Source organism: Aulostomus chinensis, chromosome 2, assembly GCF_037954235.1.
Source record: "Aulostomus chinensis isolate RoL2024-O1b breed Wild chromosome 2, RoL_Achi_v1.0, whole genome shotgun sequence".
Classification (NCBI taxonomy): domain Eukaryota; kingdom Metazoa; phylum Chordata; class Actinopteri; order Syngnathiformes; family Aulostomidae; genus Aulostomus; species Aulostomus chinensis.
The window spans coordinates 24,208,465-24,226,576 of record NC_141321.1 but is presented as its reverse complement, the minus strand read 5'-3'; the positions used below and the strand labels follow the sequence as shown (position 1 = coordinate 24,226,576).

General features: G+C 42.8%; 1 protein-coding gene across 3 annotated transcripts in view; it reads right to left on the bottom strand.

The window, feature by feature from the left end:
* The window catches only part of itsn2b (intersectin 2b), a 35,207-nt gene that overhangs the window by 11,415 nt on the left and 5,680 nt on the right, over nt 1–18,112 (bottom strand). For 2 of the 3 annotated variants that reach the window (XM_086186155.1, XM_086186146.1), the window contains exons 4-28: nt 13,724–13,798; nt 12,495–12,587; nt 11,512–11,575; nt 11,217–11,389; nt 10,799–11,059; nt 10,348–10,450; nt 10,074–10,210; nt 9,072–9,135; nt 8,351–8,488; nt 8,157–8,245; nt 7,506–7,768; nt 7,267–7,416; nt 7,008–7,148; nt 6,774–6,861; nt 6,394–6,533; nt 4,780–4,961; nt 3,905–4,692; nt 3,680–3,801; nt 2,928–3,188; nt 2,623–2,819; nt 1,747–1,799; nt 981–1,147; nt 750–780; nt 539–660; nt 215–311 (exon numbers count right to left, since the gene is read on the bottom strand). In XM_086186155.1, the coding sequence (XP_086042281.1) occupies nt 215–311; nt 539–660; nt 750–780; nt 981–1,147; nt 1,747–1,799; nt 2,623–2,819; nt 2,928–3,188; nt 3,680–3,801; nt 3,905–4,692; nt 4,780–4,961; nt 6,394–6,533; nt 6,774–6,861; nt 7,008–7,148; nt 7,267–7,416; nt 7,506–7,768; nt 8,157–8,245; nt 8,351–8,488; nt 9,072–9,135; nt 10,074–10,210; nt 10,348–10,450; nt 10,799–11,059; nt 11,217–11,389; nt 11,512–11,575; nt 12,495–12,587; nt 13,724–13,730 (3,931 nt within the window). In that variant the 5' untranslated portion in view covers nt 13,731–13,798. Of the gene's footprint in view, nt 1–214; nt 312–538; nt 661–749; nt 781–980; nt 1,148–1,746; nt 1,800–2,622; nt 2,820–2,927; nt 3,189–3,679; nt 3,802–3,904; nt 4,693–4,779; nt 4,962–5,223; nt 5,305–6,393; nt 6,534–6,773; nt 6,862–7,007; nt 7,149–7,266; nt 7,417–7,505; nt 7,769–8,156; nt 8,246–8,350; nt 8,489–9,071; nt 9,136–10,073; nt 10,211–10,347; nt 10,451–10,798; nt 11,060–11,216; nt 11,390–11,511; nt 11,576–12,494; nt 12,588–13,723; nt 13,799–18,112 lie in introns of all 3 variants that reach the window. The other variant, XM_086186164.1, reaches the window with a different exon arrangement.

Here is an 18,112-nt window from a genome sequence, read left to right as displayed (position 1 = left end):
TTTGGGAGATTATTTTAGGTCAACTATTCCTTTAAATATTGTTCTAATATCTCCGTTTTTGTGCCTTTAATTTCCTTTAAATGAATGTCTTGTATTTTTATTTTGAAAATTTGAATTATCACTATTACTCTGTGTGATGTGAGGCACTGTGAATAACCTTGCCTACTGTTTTAACACTTAAGTTTACTTCTGGAAGTGTGTGAGTGTGTATTACCTGGTTGGGGTGCTGGTGTAGATTTACCACTGTTGGATCCCAAGATTTTGACATGCGCTGCAGGAAACCATCCCTTCTGACGTTTTTTACCCCGAGCCTAGAGTCAGAACACACAGGCATCCCATAAAGACTCGATGAAGATGGCAAGTCAGTGGTCGCACATCCGTAGCCCTGAATATACAAATCTCCAGCACAGAAGAACATCTCAGACCCACAACACCAGTGGTTCGGGGCCACACAGCTTCTGAGTTTGTTTTCATCTACTGTTCTTTTCCACAGATCCACCATGTACAGGTGTGAACAGACGTTGAGGAGCACACACACCTGGAGTTCTCCAAGCCACCAGCCAGACACATTCTTGCTACTAATGACGATGAGCTGGCCATTCTCCAGATTCAGCTGCTCGGGTCCACTAGAGGAGTAGGCTCTGGTCACCTGGGCGATCTCTTGAGTACAAAAACACACACGCAACTTTAGATTACAACAGAAACAGACACGTGGTCTTAATGCGCAAGTGTCTGTAAAAACAGATGACCTGGCTTCTTCTTCCCAGATGAACTTGACGTCTGAAAAAAACAAAACAAGAGACAAAACAAAGACAAAGCACAGATGTGTTAATCTAAAAAAAAAAATAAATAAATCTTCAAAATATCACAATATAAAAAGAATAAAATTCCATAAAATGCATGTTAAAAAATTACATGATGAAATATAATAATTGTAAAAAAATAATATTAATGAAATACTAATGGTACAGTGTTCGTACATCAGTTTCTTTTGGTTTGACATAATTGTTGGGGAAGACGCCGGTGCGGTTGCCGATGGTGCCGTTCCACCACTCTCCTTCTCTCTTGCTCACTAAGATCACATCTCCCTCTCTGAAGGTCAGGTCGACAGGCTCCGGAGACTCATAGGTGTACAGCGCCACGTATTCTAGAGAAGAGAAGTCCAAATGAAAATGAACTCGAAGCATTAACAGTTGCATCACTTGAGCCCCGAACGACAGACAAAAGACCCACACAGGTTATTCTCACAAGATCAAAACATTTTAGACTATTATTTTGACAATGCATTTGTTTAGATCAAGGCCCGCTTAGCTCCACAATCTACTTTCAATTTGTACTTGAACTGATAGAACTGCAATGAACAGATCAAAGTCATGCAGAAGTACCGGTATCATGATGCTGATTTGTATGTATGAGGTCATGTTTTGTCGTGTCTTTCCACAAGCAACAACTTTTTCAATTATTGTTTTCTGAATGGAGATTGGCAAAGAAAAGTTTGGCATGGTGTAACTCTTAGGTCTGAAATTAACAAGGATACATACAAATGTAACCTTGTAGTACTACCCGAGTAGTTCGACAGATAGACAGAATCTGGTGACCACCACATTAGATGATGCTCTTATATAGTCATGAGGTAGTCATTGTAAACAGTTGGAAATATGATCAAGATAAACACAAGTATGTAAGAAATATGTTAAGATATATCCCCAGTCAAGACATCTCAAAAAAAGGGAGGCAACTGTCTACCTTCAAGCGACTGGCTGTCACCAGACTCTGCATCGGAAGTAGAGCTTTTCATGCTGTAAAAACAGAAAGCAACATTACAAACAAAACATCACAGCTTGTGAAGTTTTCATCGATTCATCATTTTGTTGCATATTTGTTTGCATCAGAGTGACAAGCAGTAAATTAAACAATTTCACACCAGCATTCTTTTTTCTGGCGCATCCTGAATTTGCTGAGAACGTTGCTCCATCCAGTATGAAAGATTTCCTGATATTTTGGCTTCTCAGTTCCCAATCAAATGCCTTTTAAGTCATTTAAAAAAGGGTAATGACAAAAGATGAGGGTGTGTTTAAATGCATTTGTCTTTGTTCTCACCGGACTGGTGCAACAAGGCAAGTTGAATGTCCTCAGGACAATCAGCATCAACTCAGCCCAATTTATGAGAGTGTCGGCAACATTCTTAAAGCATAATTTCCTCATGAAAGAGAGGTGAGGAAGTACGTTCTATTACCCAAATAACTGTCATACTTAGCAGTGAGCTAAAACAGTAGCTACCACGCCTTTGCTCGCAGCTACTCACTATCGCCTTTATACTATCACTTTGCAGCAGGGCCACAATGTAAATGGAGAGAGGAAAGGTTAGTGCTTCAGGCTACATTGATAAAACCTGATCATGACCAGTGACCACAATCTTGTGTGTGCTTTGGTACTTGACAGCTTTTATGAAGCCAAAGGTGTTGTACTGTAGCTGTAGCTTGCTGGTACCGCAGCAGCTGAACCAGTAATAAACGTCTATTACACAGTTTTGCTACTGATGCACTCAGAAAGGGCTCCTGGTGTTATTATGCATATTTCAAACAAAAACCATCAAACGAAGGCCGCTGAGTGAAGACTTACTCTGAACCCTCCTCCTCTCCCAGCAGAGTCACATATGTCTTAGGGAACCAGCCTTGTTCTCCATTCAGCTCTCCCAACCACCAGTTCTCCTGCTGCTCCAGCACCTGAATCACATCATCCTTGTTGAAGTTCAGATGGTTGTCCGTCTTTGCTGTCCAGGAGCACAGGGCCTGAGCTAACAGGTTACCCACCACCTGCTGAAAGAGGCATTTCACAAGTGTTTCAGTGGGCAGACAAGAAAATCATCACAATGTGGTAATCAGAGGGTGAGAACTGGTCAAGTAGGAAGGTGTCAATCTCCTCACCTGTCCATGTGCCTCTAAAGGGGCGGGATTTGGAGAGTGCGTTGGGGTGAAGGCAGATTTTGTCCCTGCTGCTTTTGCAACATCGAGGGCACTGGAGAGCTGTGACTGGAGCGGCACCTTGGGGGCAGCAGCAGTAGCTACAGCAGTTTTAGCTGTGTCTGACGGAGCCACTCTCTCCACGTAGCTCTCCGGGAACCAGCCTATCTTTCCCTGTTTGCTCCCATACAGCCAACCCTCCTCGCGCTCTGTCGTTTCATCAACCTGATGGAGGAGACACACAGTTTGGTAAAGATGTGAAGTCAAGTAGGGAAGATCTGCAACAACGGGAAGGACATTTTACAGGAACAAGCCAACATTTATGGGAAGCAGGCCTATGGTCCATCCTCAGTGACTCACAGAGACCCATCGACTGCTAGTTTGCTTTAAGCTATGAACGGTAGTGGGTGGAAAGTGTTAGCTTGACTCCATAAAAAGTCAAACACTTTTGTCTAAAATGATCTTTTCCTTCATTAATAAAAACAAAAGTGGTGCATAACATTTGTTACAATATACCAATTGATATTGTCATTTATGAATCAGAAACATAATTAGACCACCTCTCCTTAGAAGCCTGCGGGTGCTGTCATTTAACACAGAGCCTCAAATGCCCAACTGCACAGAGGAGAGATGGGTATGCATCTTCTTGACACGCTCTGGGAAGGATACCAAATAAGTGTATTTCCCCCAAAGTTGGTATGATCTTCCCTTCTTACCTCGATGATGTCATCTGCATTGAAGCTGAGCTCTTCATTGTTTCGTGCAGTGAATGGGTAGAGCGCTTTGAAGGATGTGAGAGCTGCTGACTTCCTGTGTTGTGGGGCCCTGGGTTGTCCACCTTAAGCAGCACATCAGGGATCATAATTTTAGCTGAATGTTTAAATATGCAGTAAAACATGACGTGTGTACTGAGAACTCATAAATGTCAAGTGTGTCTTTACCCTTCCTCTCCTCCAGGCCCCTCAGCAGAGCTGTCAGTTTCTCCTGAATGTCAATCTTTCCTCCTCCACTTGGCTGCAGCTGCTCCTTTCTCTTTTTCTCCTCTTCAGCTTTTCTCTTCTCCTCTTCTTCTGCTTTTCTCCGCCTCTCCTCCTCAGCCCTTTTTCTCTCCTCCTCACGCTTCTTCCTCTCATCCTCTTGCTGCTGTTGAAGCTTCCTCCTCTCTTCTTCCCTCTTTCTTCTCTCCTCCTCCTCTTGCTTTCTCCTCTCCTCTGCATCCCGGATGGCTGCACTAGCTGCCCTCTGTCTCCTCCTTTCTTCCTCTTCCCTCTCCCTCTCCCTTCTACGCTCTTCTTCCACCCTCCTCCTCTCTTCCTCCCGCTTGAGCCGGTCCTCCTCTTCTTTCCTTCTTTTCTCCTCCTTCCTCCTTTCCTCTTCCAGTTTCCTTCTCTCTTCCTCCAGCTGCCTCCTCTCCTCCTCCAGCTTTCTCCTCTCCTCCTCCTGCCTTCGTCTCTCCTCTTGCCTCAGCCTCTCCTCTTCCTCTCTTTTCTTCCTCTCTTCCTCTCTTTTCTTCCTCTCTTCCTCCTCTCTCCTCTTGCGTTCAGCCTCCTCCTTTGCCCTGAGCTCTCGTTCGGCCTCCCTCTTGGCAGCCTGGATGAGAGACTGTCTCTCTCTTTCCTCCTCCTCCCTCTGTTTTGCCTCTCTTTCCTCCTGAAGCCTCCTTTGACGCTCCTCTTCATCCCTTCTCACCTTCTCCTGCCACTGACGCTCCTTTTTAATTTTAATAAGCCTGTGAGCAGGAAGCAAATGATCAAGATTATGTGCTTTTAGAAATGATCAATTCATCAAAACTTGAGCCTACGTGGAGGTGTCGTACCTCTGAGCTTCTTCCTCCTCCTCTTTGCGCCTCTTTTCCTCCTCTTGTCTTTTCCTCTCCTCTTCCAGTCTCCTCTCCTCCTCCTGCTCCTTCTTCCGCATCAGCTCGCGCCTTTTTTCCTCTTTGATTCCCCGTAGTTTTTCAAGTGCCGCTTGCTGTTTTCTCTGGCTCTCCCTCAGATCCTGAAGTAAAACAAACCCTCAAATTTACCAGTGGTGTGAAACATGCGTGACAGAACAGAGCTGACGACAACTACAGGGGCTGAACACAAACACAGCATGCACACATAAACGAAGAAAGAGGATGTGAGGAAAGAGAGAAAGGACAGAAATAAGGAATAAATCCCTGAGGGAGAACAACAGACATATGAGAACAGCAAGGAAGAAACCAAAGGACCAGGTGGGATAAAAAGTTGAGCACAACAAGGAGAATCGAAGAGAAAACCTGCAGTAGGTAGAAGAGGTTACGGAGGCAGGCCAGCAGACAGAAGACAGCCTGAAGCATAGAGTCCTCAGCACCCACATACTGTGAAGTTACAGGTGAGAGATATGAGATGTGTGAAAGAGAGAGAGGGGAGCCAGCACAAGAGCAGAGTAGAGATTTCCAAAACAGAAGAAGGAAAGAGAAGAACAGAACAGAGGAATAAGAGTGTCACAGGAGGAGAGAGGGAGGGTTTTGGTGAGAAGGTATGATTGCAGGAGGAAGAGACAAAGAAAGCCATCAAGAGCCAAACAGCAGCAGTAAGTATGACGTATTTGTGAATATAAACAAGCATTACACAACAGAACTGGTCAATTGTTATTTGGTCTACAAGGATTAAGAAAACAACATATAAAAAAGGTTTAGCTTGACTGAAGGAAGCATCAAATTTCAAACTCCTCGTTTGAAGTTAAAGGGCACTTTCACAACTAAGCTTTTAGTGCATTTTCATCAAACTCTGTTGCGGTTTGTTGTGTTCTATACCTGAACTGTTTGCTTTAAAAGAAAATGTTATTTTCTTTTATTTCATCTGCTTGAATTTTTTGTACTGTGAAACTGAACTGTAATAAGTATAAAACTAATGTCAATGTGATTCAGACAAGTAAAGAGACTACAGTTGTGAAAGCGCCCTAAGAAACACACTTTGGGACTAAAGAGAACTTTGGTTTGTTTGTATTTTTTTTTTTAAATAGCACAAAATGGGACCATTTTTCTTTATGAAGAAGAAACAGAAAAAATTCTCGTCAGAGAGCCACTCGGGACAAAACGGGAAGAACTGATGACATTTGCTGCAACAACGGCTGCATTAAATCTGGGTTTTCCAGTTCTAAGGCTCTGGCATTGTCCATACAGGTACATTAGCACGAGTCACTGTAACAGCCAGCAGCAAGGAAGCAATGCAACGAGCTACACCTGTGCCAAAGGTCAGCTGACAGGACGGCCTGAATATGTTGGCACCTGAGCAGCTTCAAGACAGAAATGAACTGCTGTCTTAGATTTAAATATGTATGAATCTGATCTTTTCAAGACCTGCATGATTGCTTATTGTGAATCTTCCATTTAAGGTGTGTGTGTGGACTGAGGCTTGTTAAGCTAACTGTGAAAATGCTTTTCTACCACTGCTTGTGTTTCTACCTGCATGTCCTTGTTGTACTGGTCCATTTCAGCCAGCTTGGCAGCAGTCTCCTTCTCCAGAGCTTCAAGCTGCTCTCTCAGTTTCACGCATGTCCCCCTTTTCTCTGTAACTCCAAGCTTCAATGTGGACATGGTTGATACTGCAAACACATAACATGTCCAGTAGGAGCACAGGTTTACCAAGAAAGTCATATGAACTACACTTCACACATTTAAAACTCTGCCTACATTAAAAACTTTTACGAAATAATCGGGTCCAACTCTGGTGTTGTAATATTGAAAATGAACTTTTCTTTAACTGTTAATGTTCTTTTATCTGATGTCTGTCCTCCATATGCTGTTGTTTATCTTGTTCTTTCAATTTATCCACGAATACTAACCAGGCAGGTTATTGAGAGCCATGTTTTTGAGTTTCTCTGTCAGTCTCTTCTGTTCTGGAGTCAGCTGGGACAACTTCCTCTGGAACTCCTGACCAAGAGGACATGCATCGATTGCATCATGATCATGTATATAAATAAACAATGTAACACAAAACTGTTGCCATTAATAATTGTCATAGCTACGTTGCCACATTATGAGAACCGACACACACAAACACACATACACGCACACACCTCTAGCTGTTTCTGCAGGTTGTTAATGTCCTGTTGGCGTGCATCTTTCCTTTGATTGATCAGATCCAGTTCAGTTTTGTGGAGCTTCTTCTTGTTTTGAATGTCACGCAGTCGGTCTGAGATCTGACGGTGTTTGTTACCCTGAGAGAGAGAGAGAGGGAGGATGGATGTATGCAGGAAGGGTCAGACACAACCGGGCAAATATGACAGCATGTGTGTGGTAGATAAACCCAGTGAATAACGGCTCTTTAGCACTCACCACAGCCTCCAACTCCATCTCCAGACTCCGCTTCCTGGCTTTTAATTGAATAATATCATCTTGCTCCTGTTCTCTCTTTATTTGGAGTTCTCCTCTCCTCCTCCTCTCCCACTCCTCCTTCCTCTGACGCTCAAGCTCCCGCTGTGCAGCCTGAAGTGAGCCCGCACACAAAACACTGGATATAAACATCAACCAACAGGAACAAACATCACTCTGCTTTCAAGAACATGCTCCCCCACCTCTTTTCTCTCTATTTCTCGCTGACGCTCTTCTTCTTTCTGCCTCTCCAGCTCCCTCTGTCGCTCCAGCCTTCTCTCCTCCTCTTTCCTCCTCCTCTCCTCAGCCTCACGGGCCTCTCTCTCCTTCCTCTCCTGCTCTTCTCGTGCTTTCTGCGCTCGTCGTTCCTGCTCTCTCCTCTCTGCTTCCTGCAGTGCCAGTCGTCTCTTCTCCAGCTCGGCATTCCCTCGTTCCAGGTTGGCTTTGAATTTATCTTCGAAAGACACTGAAAGAAGACAAATAAAAAAAGTTTCAATGGAACAGTTGTACGTTCTTAATGAAAACTTATTTGAAAAAATGGTTTGAACGAATGAAAATTATGTGAGCTTGTGTGTTTAAAAAGAATTATCATGGCTGCTCTAGAAGTTGTTGTTTTTAACATTACCGGTACTCATAATGAAAATAATTTAAAATTAATGTTCACCCTTAAAACAACAAAAAAAGAGTTACAAAAACATATGTTCTAACACATTTGCTGAGTATTGTTTTGGACAGCAACTCCAAACTAATGTCACGTTAATTTTCAATTTGCGAATCATGGAAAACGAGACACAAGACACAGTGGCAGCGGTAAAAGAGGCTCCTCTCTCTGTGGTGACAGTATGAGAACTAACTGTTGCTCTTGGCTTTCTGTGGAGGTTCCACGTCAAAGTCATCCAGCAGGGCTGAATAGAGAGGAGAGCTGGTTCCATTCACTGCACTCCTGGAAAACAGGTTTTTAAAAATAGGCTGTAAACATCATTCCACATCACCACACATTCTGATGCAGTTCTTGTATAAATCAGATATTTATAATGTTTTTACTTACCTGTTGGAGGGTGGAACCAGTTCGGTTGGCAGCGTCAGCGGTAACGGTTTCCCACTCTTCGCAATGTCCACTAGATGCATGGCCAGGATGAACTCCTCAGCTTTGAGCTTGCCGTCTTTATCCACATCAGCCAGATTCCTGTGGGAAAGGGGGGGAAATTGGGGATACAGGGTTTGTTACGTACGCAGACACCATAATATTTACGCAGTCACCTGAAAATAACAGAGAAAATAATTATAAGATAAATTGATCGTGCAGGATAGGCGGCTGTTTTTTTTAAAATGTCATTTATGTTTAGATGCTGATTAAAGTTAGAAATAAAAGATCCGAGCAACCTATAAATTCTGATCTATGGTGACCTTTAGGGACACTTTCACAAACATTGTCTAATTTGCTGGTCCAAATCACATTTTAACTGATTGATAGTTATTTCTTGGTTCTGTACCAAATAAACATGATCCCTCACATCTAGAGAACATGATTTGTAGGGTGAGGCACCTCTGTACACTGTTTATTCATAATGAAATGTTGTGACATGACCTTAATCAAAAAAATGGAGGCCACAACTAATCTGCATTTTCCAGTTTGCCATGTTAAGAGTGTGGTAATATTTTAGTTAAGTGTGCAGTTCTTGGAGGAAGTTGCTTAATTCTAGTAGCTAAGAACAATATGACATGTACGAGCACGCGCACACACACAAACACATTCACACGTATCTCACCAGATGGAAGCCAACTGTGTCTGAGTCAGCATTGTGGTTGCCATGGCACCTCTCACCTGCTGACCTGACAATGACATTGACAGTATGTCAAAGATGTGAGAGCAGCTGTATGACACAGATTTTTGGGTGTGGAGGTAGAATGACAAGAGTGTGTGTATATGTGCGTGTGTGTGTGTGTGTGTGTGTGTGTGTGCGCGCGCGCGCACGTTTGTGTTGGGTGAGCTGGTCCAGGGTTGGTTCAGTATGAGCTGATTAACTAAATTTAAAATCTGGCAGAGGAACAAAGAGGCGCCTCGAGCATTGCCACAGAAAGATGACAGCTCCTGGTTTATTGTATGTTTTTTGACAGAATGCATTTGGTTTTGAAATGAACATCAAGAAACTTGTCGACCCTAATTTGTCCACAGCAACATGGTGAAGAGAGGGTGATCAAAGATTTGGGATAGTTTTGTATCACCAGAGTCTTTGAGTTGGCCAGCGCGTGTGAGATGTATATTGCTCTATGTGGTATCATCACAAGTTGATCTAAGTTCTCAAAGACTTAAAAAAAGAAATTTTAAATAAGACGTCCATAAAACACATCGTAAGTGTTGGAAAGCTCATAACGTGCCAAGTCACACTGATGATGAAATCATCAGCAAGTCTGTCATGTGCACATCAGTGTTGTATCACTGCATTACGGCCATTTCATGGAAACAGGTCAGGCAAGTCTTGCAGTAACAGTGTGAAACAAAAAATACACATTTGGCTGAGAGTAAGTAGGTTTTTGTGCGCGCGTGTGTGTGTGTGTGTGTGGAGAAACTGCCTGTGTGTGAACACAGTCATGGCTGTTCCTTCTTCCTTCCTTCATTAGCTAAGGCTAAACACACATTGAAAGAACGAATCAGGCCGCTGTTATGAAATCATCAGCTGCTCATGAATATCCACGCCTGCCAGCCAGGAACCGTCTGGTTCTGTGTGAACTAAACAAACTGTGTATACACACAAACACACACATCTTACCAGTGAGGTATCCCAACATCTGTTTATCCAAGCTGTTGAACTGCTGTCTGTATTTCAGTCTGGATGCATGTGGCACGGCCCAATCACTGGGACCGGAGGGAGTTAGAGAGGTCCCAGCAGGGGAGGAGGAGGGGTAGCTGATGGATGGTGACAAGATATAAATACAAGCTAAAAGCATCATGAACAGAAATTCAAAGTGTCCATGCACAAGAGATTTTGCATAGCAAGGAGATTATTGGGCTTTAAAAGTTCTGGTTTTGAGGGTGAGTCTTACCTGCTAGAGCCCAGGTCCAGCAGGGATTGAGCCTTGTTTAAACCAGCAGGAGAGGAGGAAAGTCCTAACGGAGAGGAGTAGGGGGAGGCAGATAGCGGTAGGCCTGCAAATACATCACCCCATATAGTTATGCAATGATCTGCAATATTATGAGGATATTTTATTAGAATCCCAAACCAAAGCCACAGGATTGGTAGTTTTCAGGAAGGGCTCTGTCACCTTGTCAGGGACAATATTTATATGGAAATGAGACAGAGACCAAATCTGCAAAGCCATAAGTGGTTCTACTGATAACAAATATTCAAAAAAATACTCTTCCATCATCTATACTCTGCTGCAAACACGTATATATTTTTATATTCTATCAAACAGAAAATCAGCCGGATTTTTAAAGCTGTAACTCAAAACTACAGAAGAGGAGGAAATATTAGAAGTGAGACTCCGTCTGTACCAGTGGCCAAAGCTCCAGCTGGGATTGGCTGAAGAAGTTCCAGGGTGCCGTTGCGCACTGTGGCCATTCCTATAGTGGGCATGAGGGGCCTGCTGGTGGTGGAGGCCATTAAAGGACTCATTCCTGTTGCTGTAGGCATCAAAGGGGTGAGGCCTGTCATCGGTGTCAAAGGTGAAAGTCCCGGGGTTGACATGGACATAGAAGTCAGCATGGAAAGGTTTGATCCAGGCATCTGGGACATGTTAGACATAGATCCTAGACCTGGAACACAGAGAGAGAGAGACAGACACCTTGAATCAGGACATCAGCAGCTCTAGTGAGTCCTAAAATTGAGTGAATTCACTTGGGCTTTTTATCCGCATTGATATCTTTTTAATTTGTTTTAAGAGGCCGAAGTAAAAAAATATAGAGGCTGTACCATAGCAGGGATTGGGGTTGATGAGGGTGGGAGCAGGCACTGGGGGCTGCTTCATGATGATTGGCAGTGCTGATGGAAGCGGAGTCCCCTGGAGTTTTAGCTTTATCAGCTTCATACCGATGGAAAACTCCAACCGATCCATCTTCCCATCTTTGTTCATATCAGCCAGAGCCCTGAGAGTGAGATGAAGAAGACAGTGTTACGAATGTCACTCAGGTCCAGGCTCTTTCTCGAGCGTGAAATCTGCCAGGGAAACCGTGTGTGTGTGTGTGTGTGTGTGTGAAAAGCTTTTCACCATATCTCAGCCAAAACTGAAGCAGGCAATCCTGATTGGATGAAAAACTTCCGTGCCTGCTCCCCTACAGAGACACAGAAGGGAAGAAAAAGGAAAACATGGAGTGAAAAGAGTTCTGCTGGATGCAAAACTGAAAAATATGAATCTTCTTACAAACGCAGCGCTACACATGATTAATTATATTTTTGTACACTTTGCTGTTATTATTTGTCTATAAATGTGTATTTGGGGAGTCACAAGTTGAGTTTCCATACAAGTACAAAGAAAATATGAACCAAAATGCAATTTTACGTGCATTTCTGTTCACTAATAATAAGAGAATATCTAGTTGGTCTTACGGAACAAGCGCAAAGATTCTGTCTTTTTCCTCCATTTTATGGAATCGGACACAGTTTCATTTTTCATTTCATTCAGTTCATATCAAAGTATAGAAGAGTAATAATTATTAAAGGTTTACTGTCATAATGCTGACTGAATATTAGATTCAGACATAACCTTGAGTCACAAACTATCAAATATACGTATACAAAACATTTCTTCAAACAGCCCTTTCACTCCTCACATTCCACTATCAGTCACCTACAGCTCAGAAGAAAATCTTTGCATGTCCTTGTTCCAAGTAGAACTTGGAAAAAAAATGTACAATAAGAGTTAAATACTTGCTACATAAGAAATTATTCACGAAACTGCATCAACTCTTTTTTTGAAAAAGGCAAAAATAACCACCTGAAGGCTAACAAGACAATTTTTGTTGCTTTTTGTTTTCGTTCTTTACAAAACTTGAAGGGGTTTTTTAACTTTTTTTCTGAGATTTTGCTGGGATCTGCTATTGTTAACACTGCTATCCTGGCTCGCACAGTTGAGGGCTGAATAAACTGTCATGAAATGGAATTATAAAATAAGCATAAACATGGATGTGTGTATCAGTCAGTGTGATGATGATGAGTGTGTGTATGTGTGTGTGTGTGTGTGTTTGCGGTTACCAGAGACGAAGCCCATTGATGGGGAGAGGGTGTCAAACTTCTGATCATGCTTGTCTCTCTCCTCTGGAGTGACAGCCCAAAAACTTGGGCTACCTGAAGAGAAAATGTAAGAAAGTGGTTTACAGATGATACGAGGCCAGACGGAGCTTCCATTTTAAGTTTTGTAAGTGAACGGACGGGAAGATGAGACACAAACACGCATAGTGGTGGTGGGGTGTTAGGACTGCACTGATGCTGATTAAACAATAATGACTCAAAGCTACGCTGTGCCTGCGTGGGTTCTCTCTAGTACTCCAGCTTCCTCCCACAGTCCAAAGACGTCAAGAGGGGACGAGGCTGATTGATACTCTAAATTGACCGTAGGTGTGAATGGTTGTTGCGACCCTTAATGTAGGAATAAGGGGAAGACGATGGATAGATGGACTCAAAGCTAAAAGACATGTCATTCAACCAGGACGCTGTTTAACAGACTTCCACACGTTGAAATTCCCCAAACTAGGACACTACGATATTAGAACATATCACGCCATGACAAACATCTACTGTTGCCTCTTATGCTCAATCATAGTGGCCCCAAAAAGGAGACAAAAACTGTCAAATATGAGGAGAATACAATTCCAAATGCAATAAATTGTTCTTTCCATGTGGTGGTTTAATATAAACTTCGAATTTTTCGAAAAGGTCCGATACTGTGTTGAGAATTGTTATCTTGATTGAAATTGTCACTAGCGAGTCATGAGGCATCAAACACACTTTCCCCAAACAAAGACTGACAATTCTTTGGAAAACAGTTTACTTTATTACCTAAAACACAAAAAACATGTACAGTTCCTGCGCCTTTGTTCCTGTGACGTGATAAGCTGCTAAAATAAAGGAAGACAATGTGGTCTACGGTCTGCCGTCTGCTGAGAAACCCTTCTGAGGATTTTATGGTATCAATAAATTGCCATAAGTAAAAGCAAGTAAAGACCATAATTAAACTTCTTCGGACAACGCCTTGTGTGAGAAAGATGCGACACACAATGAGAAAACTAATTGCATCAGACTATGGAGGAGCAACGTGTTTTCGGACTGACAGACATATGAACACTGGACTGAAACTGATCACAAGAAGTAGTGCAGTAATGGCTTCAGCAGATCTGCGGAGCCACAATACACACATACACACACTTCTGAATGTCCATTCCTCCTTTGTACAAGCCCTCGCACACAAACGCCAGCAGTCTTACCATTCATGTTTGCAGGTGTCAGAGACAGAGAGGGGGGAACTCCTGGTGATGCCCTCAGCTACTGCTTGCAGCCATCTGCAAAACACACAGTCACAGCCCCAAACATCAGTCAACGCTGCAGCTGAGATAAGACAGCGCTGTCACTGAGCAGAGGGCGAGAAAAAGGGAGAGAGGGAGGAACACCGAGAGAGATTTTGGTCAGTCAGCAGAGTCTAACAGGGCTTCTCCTGTTCTCTTTGGCCAGGAGCGCTCGGCCACATCCCAAACCTTTTAAACACACTGGGACGCGCTCCAGCTCCAGTCACGCCGACTCTGTAGTAGCCAGAGACCAGTAAAATGCACACTAGACAAGCTAGAGTGATTAACACTCTAAGAAGACATTTATACTCACTGTCCTGATCAATACAAGCCTCAGTTTAGCTAACAAAGGCCACATCAGTGACCAGACAACAGACCTGTGAGTGTTCAATCTGAGCAGGCATGCATCAGCTCCTAGTGCAGCTGCCCAAGTTTCACAAGTAGACAACCAACTCTGAAAAACCCAGTTAGAGAAAAGTACAGTGCCTTGTGTGTTGTAAAAATGGCTGTTGTGAAAATAGCATTTTAAATATTGCACTGTGGAGAAGTGGCCATCTGTTGTGGCTTCGCTACTCCCACATCCCCAATCCCTAACATCTATGGGCCGCCTCAAATAAAGCCAACATTTTGTTCTATGTCAGGTGTTCAAATTCATACATAGGACAATTTTGGGATTGCAAACTTTCTGCAAGTTTGTGCTTTGAACCCTTTCATGTTAAGTCATGTACGTGCCAAGTACAGAAAAAGTTACTGTTACTGCTTAAATGTATTTTATGCAGGAGGATTTATGCCAAAATTGTCTGAAAGGACACAGGTTGAAGTTTCAGGTGCGATTGTGGGAACTGGGAAGTGTCTCAAGTTTTTCCATTTTCTGTTCAACTGTAATCAATTTATTCCCGTCGCGGAATGAGATTTCTCTGAGATTTACTGTGCCGCATACCGTTTTATAATGTTTCTCTCATTTTGTCTAACGTTACAAATGCGTCATCCATTCATGTTCTTTTGGCCCAAGCTCACTCTGCCAGGATGTGGTATGTATGGCTCAAATCAAGCCAAGATGATGGAAACACAGCCTTTGACAAAAAAAGACAGATAAAAGCAATTCAGCTGTCTTGAAAACCTTTGGTTTCAAAAAGTCTGATGAGGAACAACAACAGAAAGTATCTATGATGTTTCCAGAGTCGAGGAGTAAGACCAAAATAAACATGACTAAGACTTCTGCCATGATTAAGCAGCCGTAGTGTGTTAGACAGAGACGATTTCTGACTTAAAAGAGCACATCAACTTTCTGGGAAATGCACTTCTTCGTCATTCTCCCCAAAGCCAGATGAGAAGATAGTTAGCCTTCTCTTGTGTAAGGATGTGTGTGTGTTAAAGGAAGCGGAGACCCACATAAAGGCTGACTGCTATAGTTAGCTTAGCACAAGGAATGGTAGGGGTTGGGAACACTTAGGAAACCACTACCATTCCTTGTGTTCCTTCCTGAAATCAGTCTTTGTCTGCCTTAATAGAACGAGAGTTACAGTATACGTAACATTCATCTTGAAATCATAAACATTTATGAAACACTGTACTTTCAGACTCTGTTAATGATCAGAACCCAAAGCATTTATTTAAACCAGGATATGCAGAGGAGGAACTATGATTTTGGAAGTGAGTTGTCAAGACACAGATATGCTAACCTGCCGTTCATACCATTCATTGCCTTACGCTAACTAGCATTTAGCCATTTTGGGGGGGTGTCCCCTCCCTACTGCAAGCACAGAGCAGCGTATCTATGTATATGCCTGGCTCTGGGGAGGATACACAATCATTTTTTTTCCCTGAACGATTGGTGTTTTCTTAATTTTTGTCGATGATGTCAAAACCAGACATTTTGTGTAACTATGGACAGGTTAGGCTCATATTTGGTACTTGACTGCAAGTCTGCATGTTAAATGTACCTTAAAGGAGATCCCTAGTTGTCAAAAGCCCAGTAACTTGTATCAAGCTGGGTTAACAAGCATATTTTGAGGTCTCATCTGTCCCACAGCTCTGTTCCGCCAGCTGAAACACAGCCACCACAAAACAGGCTTATTTGGATTTAAAAACACTTTCTTGCCGCGGGATGAACAGTGTGTTTCAGAGGGTCGCAGTATGAGAGAGGAAAACAGAAAGACATGCCAACAGCGGATATAAATACATGTGTGACATTGAGTTTCTTCTTACCGTCAAATCTAAAGCATTTTGGGGGGCAAACACGCCGGAAACACCCGCAAATAGAAGACCACGTTCACACTGAACACCTGCCTCCTGTCTGATTATCTCTCTACCATCACCCAGTGAGACTCACATGATGAAGTCAGAGGAGGAAGAGGAGGAGAGAAATTCCAAAGTTTCGGCTCAACACTTCCTGACCAGGAACCCGACACAAAACGCATTTCCTCATCCACCATCAGGAAGTGATCATGGGCTTTGGCAAGAACACAGATTTGGTGTCCCAGGAAACATGACTTTGCGTCAAAGAGAAAGGGGCTGTAGAACAATTGCACTGATTTTTAGAAAGTTAACTGTGAGATGACTTGAAGGTAACAGCATTGTGAAGGAGCAAGTTACAGAAATAGAAGAGAGCTTCGTAAACAGAGCAAGAGTGAAAGCATGTGGTTGCAGTGAATGCGTTCAGATCAATGCTCTCAAGGACAGAGAAAAGCAAGCAGCAGCTAATCTACTGGCTGCCATCTGTCGTCCCCCCCCCCCCCCCCCATCTCATTTACTCCTCCTGGGTCAAGTCCTGCCTCATTCTTCCTCTTGGTCTTTATTAACTATTGGTGTAAATGCACTCGCTTTTAACTAAAAGGTAAATCAACAATACATGCATCCCCAGCAAAATGCAGACGCCCGAGTCAAGTTGAACAGTTTAGCACATGGATGGATCGATTATGTAACAAAGTAGCGAGGATAGTAGTAGCAAGGTTTGACCAGACAGTGGTTTGTGTTGCACTCACCTTATTACCCGGCCAGTGTAGCATTTTAAGGGGATGTCACAGGCAAATACTGATATTTAAAACTTCCAAATACACACAGTACACATACAGACATTTTTACAGACATACAACATTTTAGTAAATGTTTTTATTGGACCAAATTAAGTGCAGGAGACCTCAATTATTTTTTCATAAATTGATCAGGATGAGTTTGAGAACTAGAGAGACAGAGACAGAGGTATACAGACAAAAGGCACACTATGAAAAAAAGTGTTAATGCTTTTCATGTTTTGGCTGACTGATGGATACATTCTGTCATACATGTTTTGGCCGTGGGCTTCACTTAGAGCCCCCCTGCAGTAACGGCTGGGCTGGGTGTTCCACTAATAGCACAGTGTTAGTATAGCTGCACATTCATCATACAAGTTAACAAACATCATGAGGCAACACATCAAAGGAAAGGTTAGCCAAACAGTCATCAGGCTCAAATCTGATTCACTAATGGAATTAATTTGAATAAGTGAGATACAGCAGTGGACTGATATGCTGACAGCTTTGAGGTTTGCTGTTGCCAGGGTGAGAGGGAAGCCTGACACTGACCGAGCCACTGACTCAACCAATGACTTGTTAGCTGGAAGTGACAAAAGTCAGTGGTCAGTGTCTAGCCTGCTTTGCAAACTTCAAACAAATCCTGTCTGAAATGCCCTCCACATACTCTGTATACACACACACACACACACACACACACACCGTCTCTAATAGGAAGCATTTAGCTACTAAATGAATACAGCAGGCTCAGTATTTGTACTGCAATATGTAAGCTGCAGCAGAATGAGGGTTGGATCACATGGACCCACAAACCCAGAAAACTATTGATTGAGTTTGCATTGTTCCATAACAGAATTCCAGCGCTAACAAGCTAACCAAAGCACTGTTTGGATGGTGTTTCAGTCACCCTCCTACACTACATGTGGCAGCATGTTTGTTGCAGACTTTCAGTTTTCTGGAAATTAAATTATTTTCTTAGAAAGAACTGATTTAATCATGACACAGTCAGGAGAGGGAGGCACATGCGTAATCGGACACATGCATGTTCCGCACAAAAGAACATGCTGTATTGCATGGAAACAGACGTGTTGATACTGGCAACTGGAAGCTCTTCATGTGTATATTCAAGCCACTGTAACACCCTGATGATGTACTCATGAGCAAGACCTTGAATTCCTCACAGCTCTATTTATGTCCCTGTGCAAGAAGAATTTGGTTATTCTAGGACAGGGCAAGTAAAAAAAAAGCACTATATTTTCCTACTATAAAATATAGTTCTACATCCATATTGCCTGTCAGT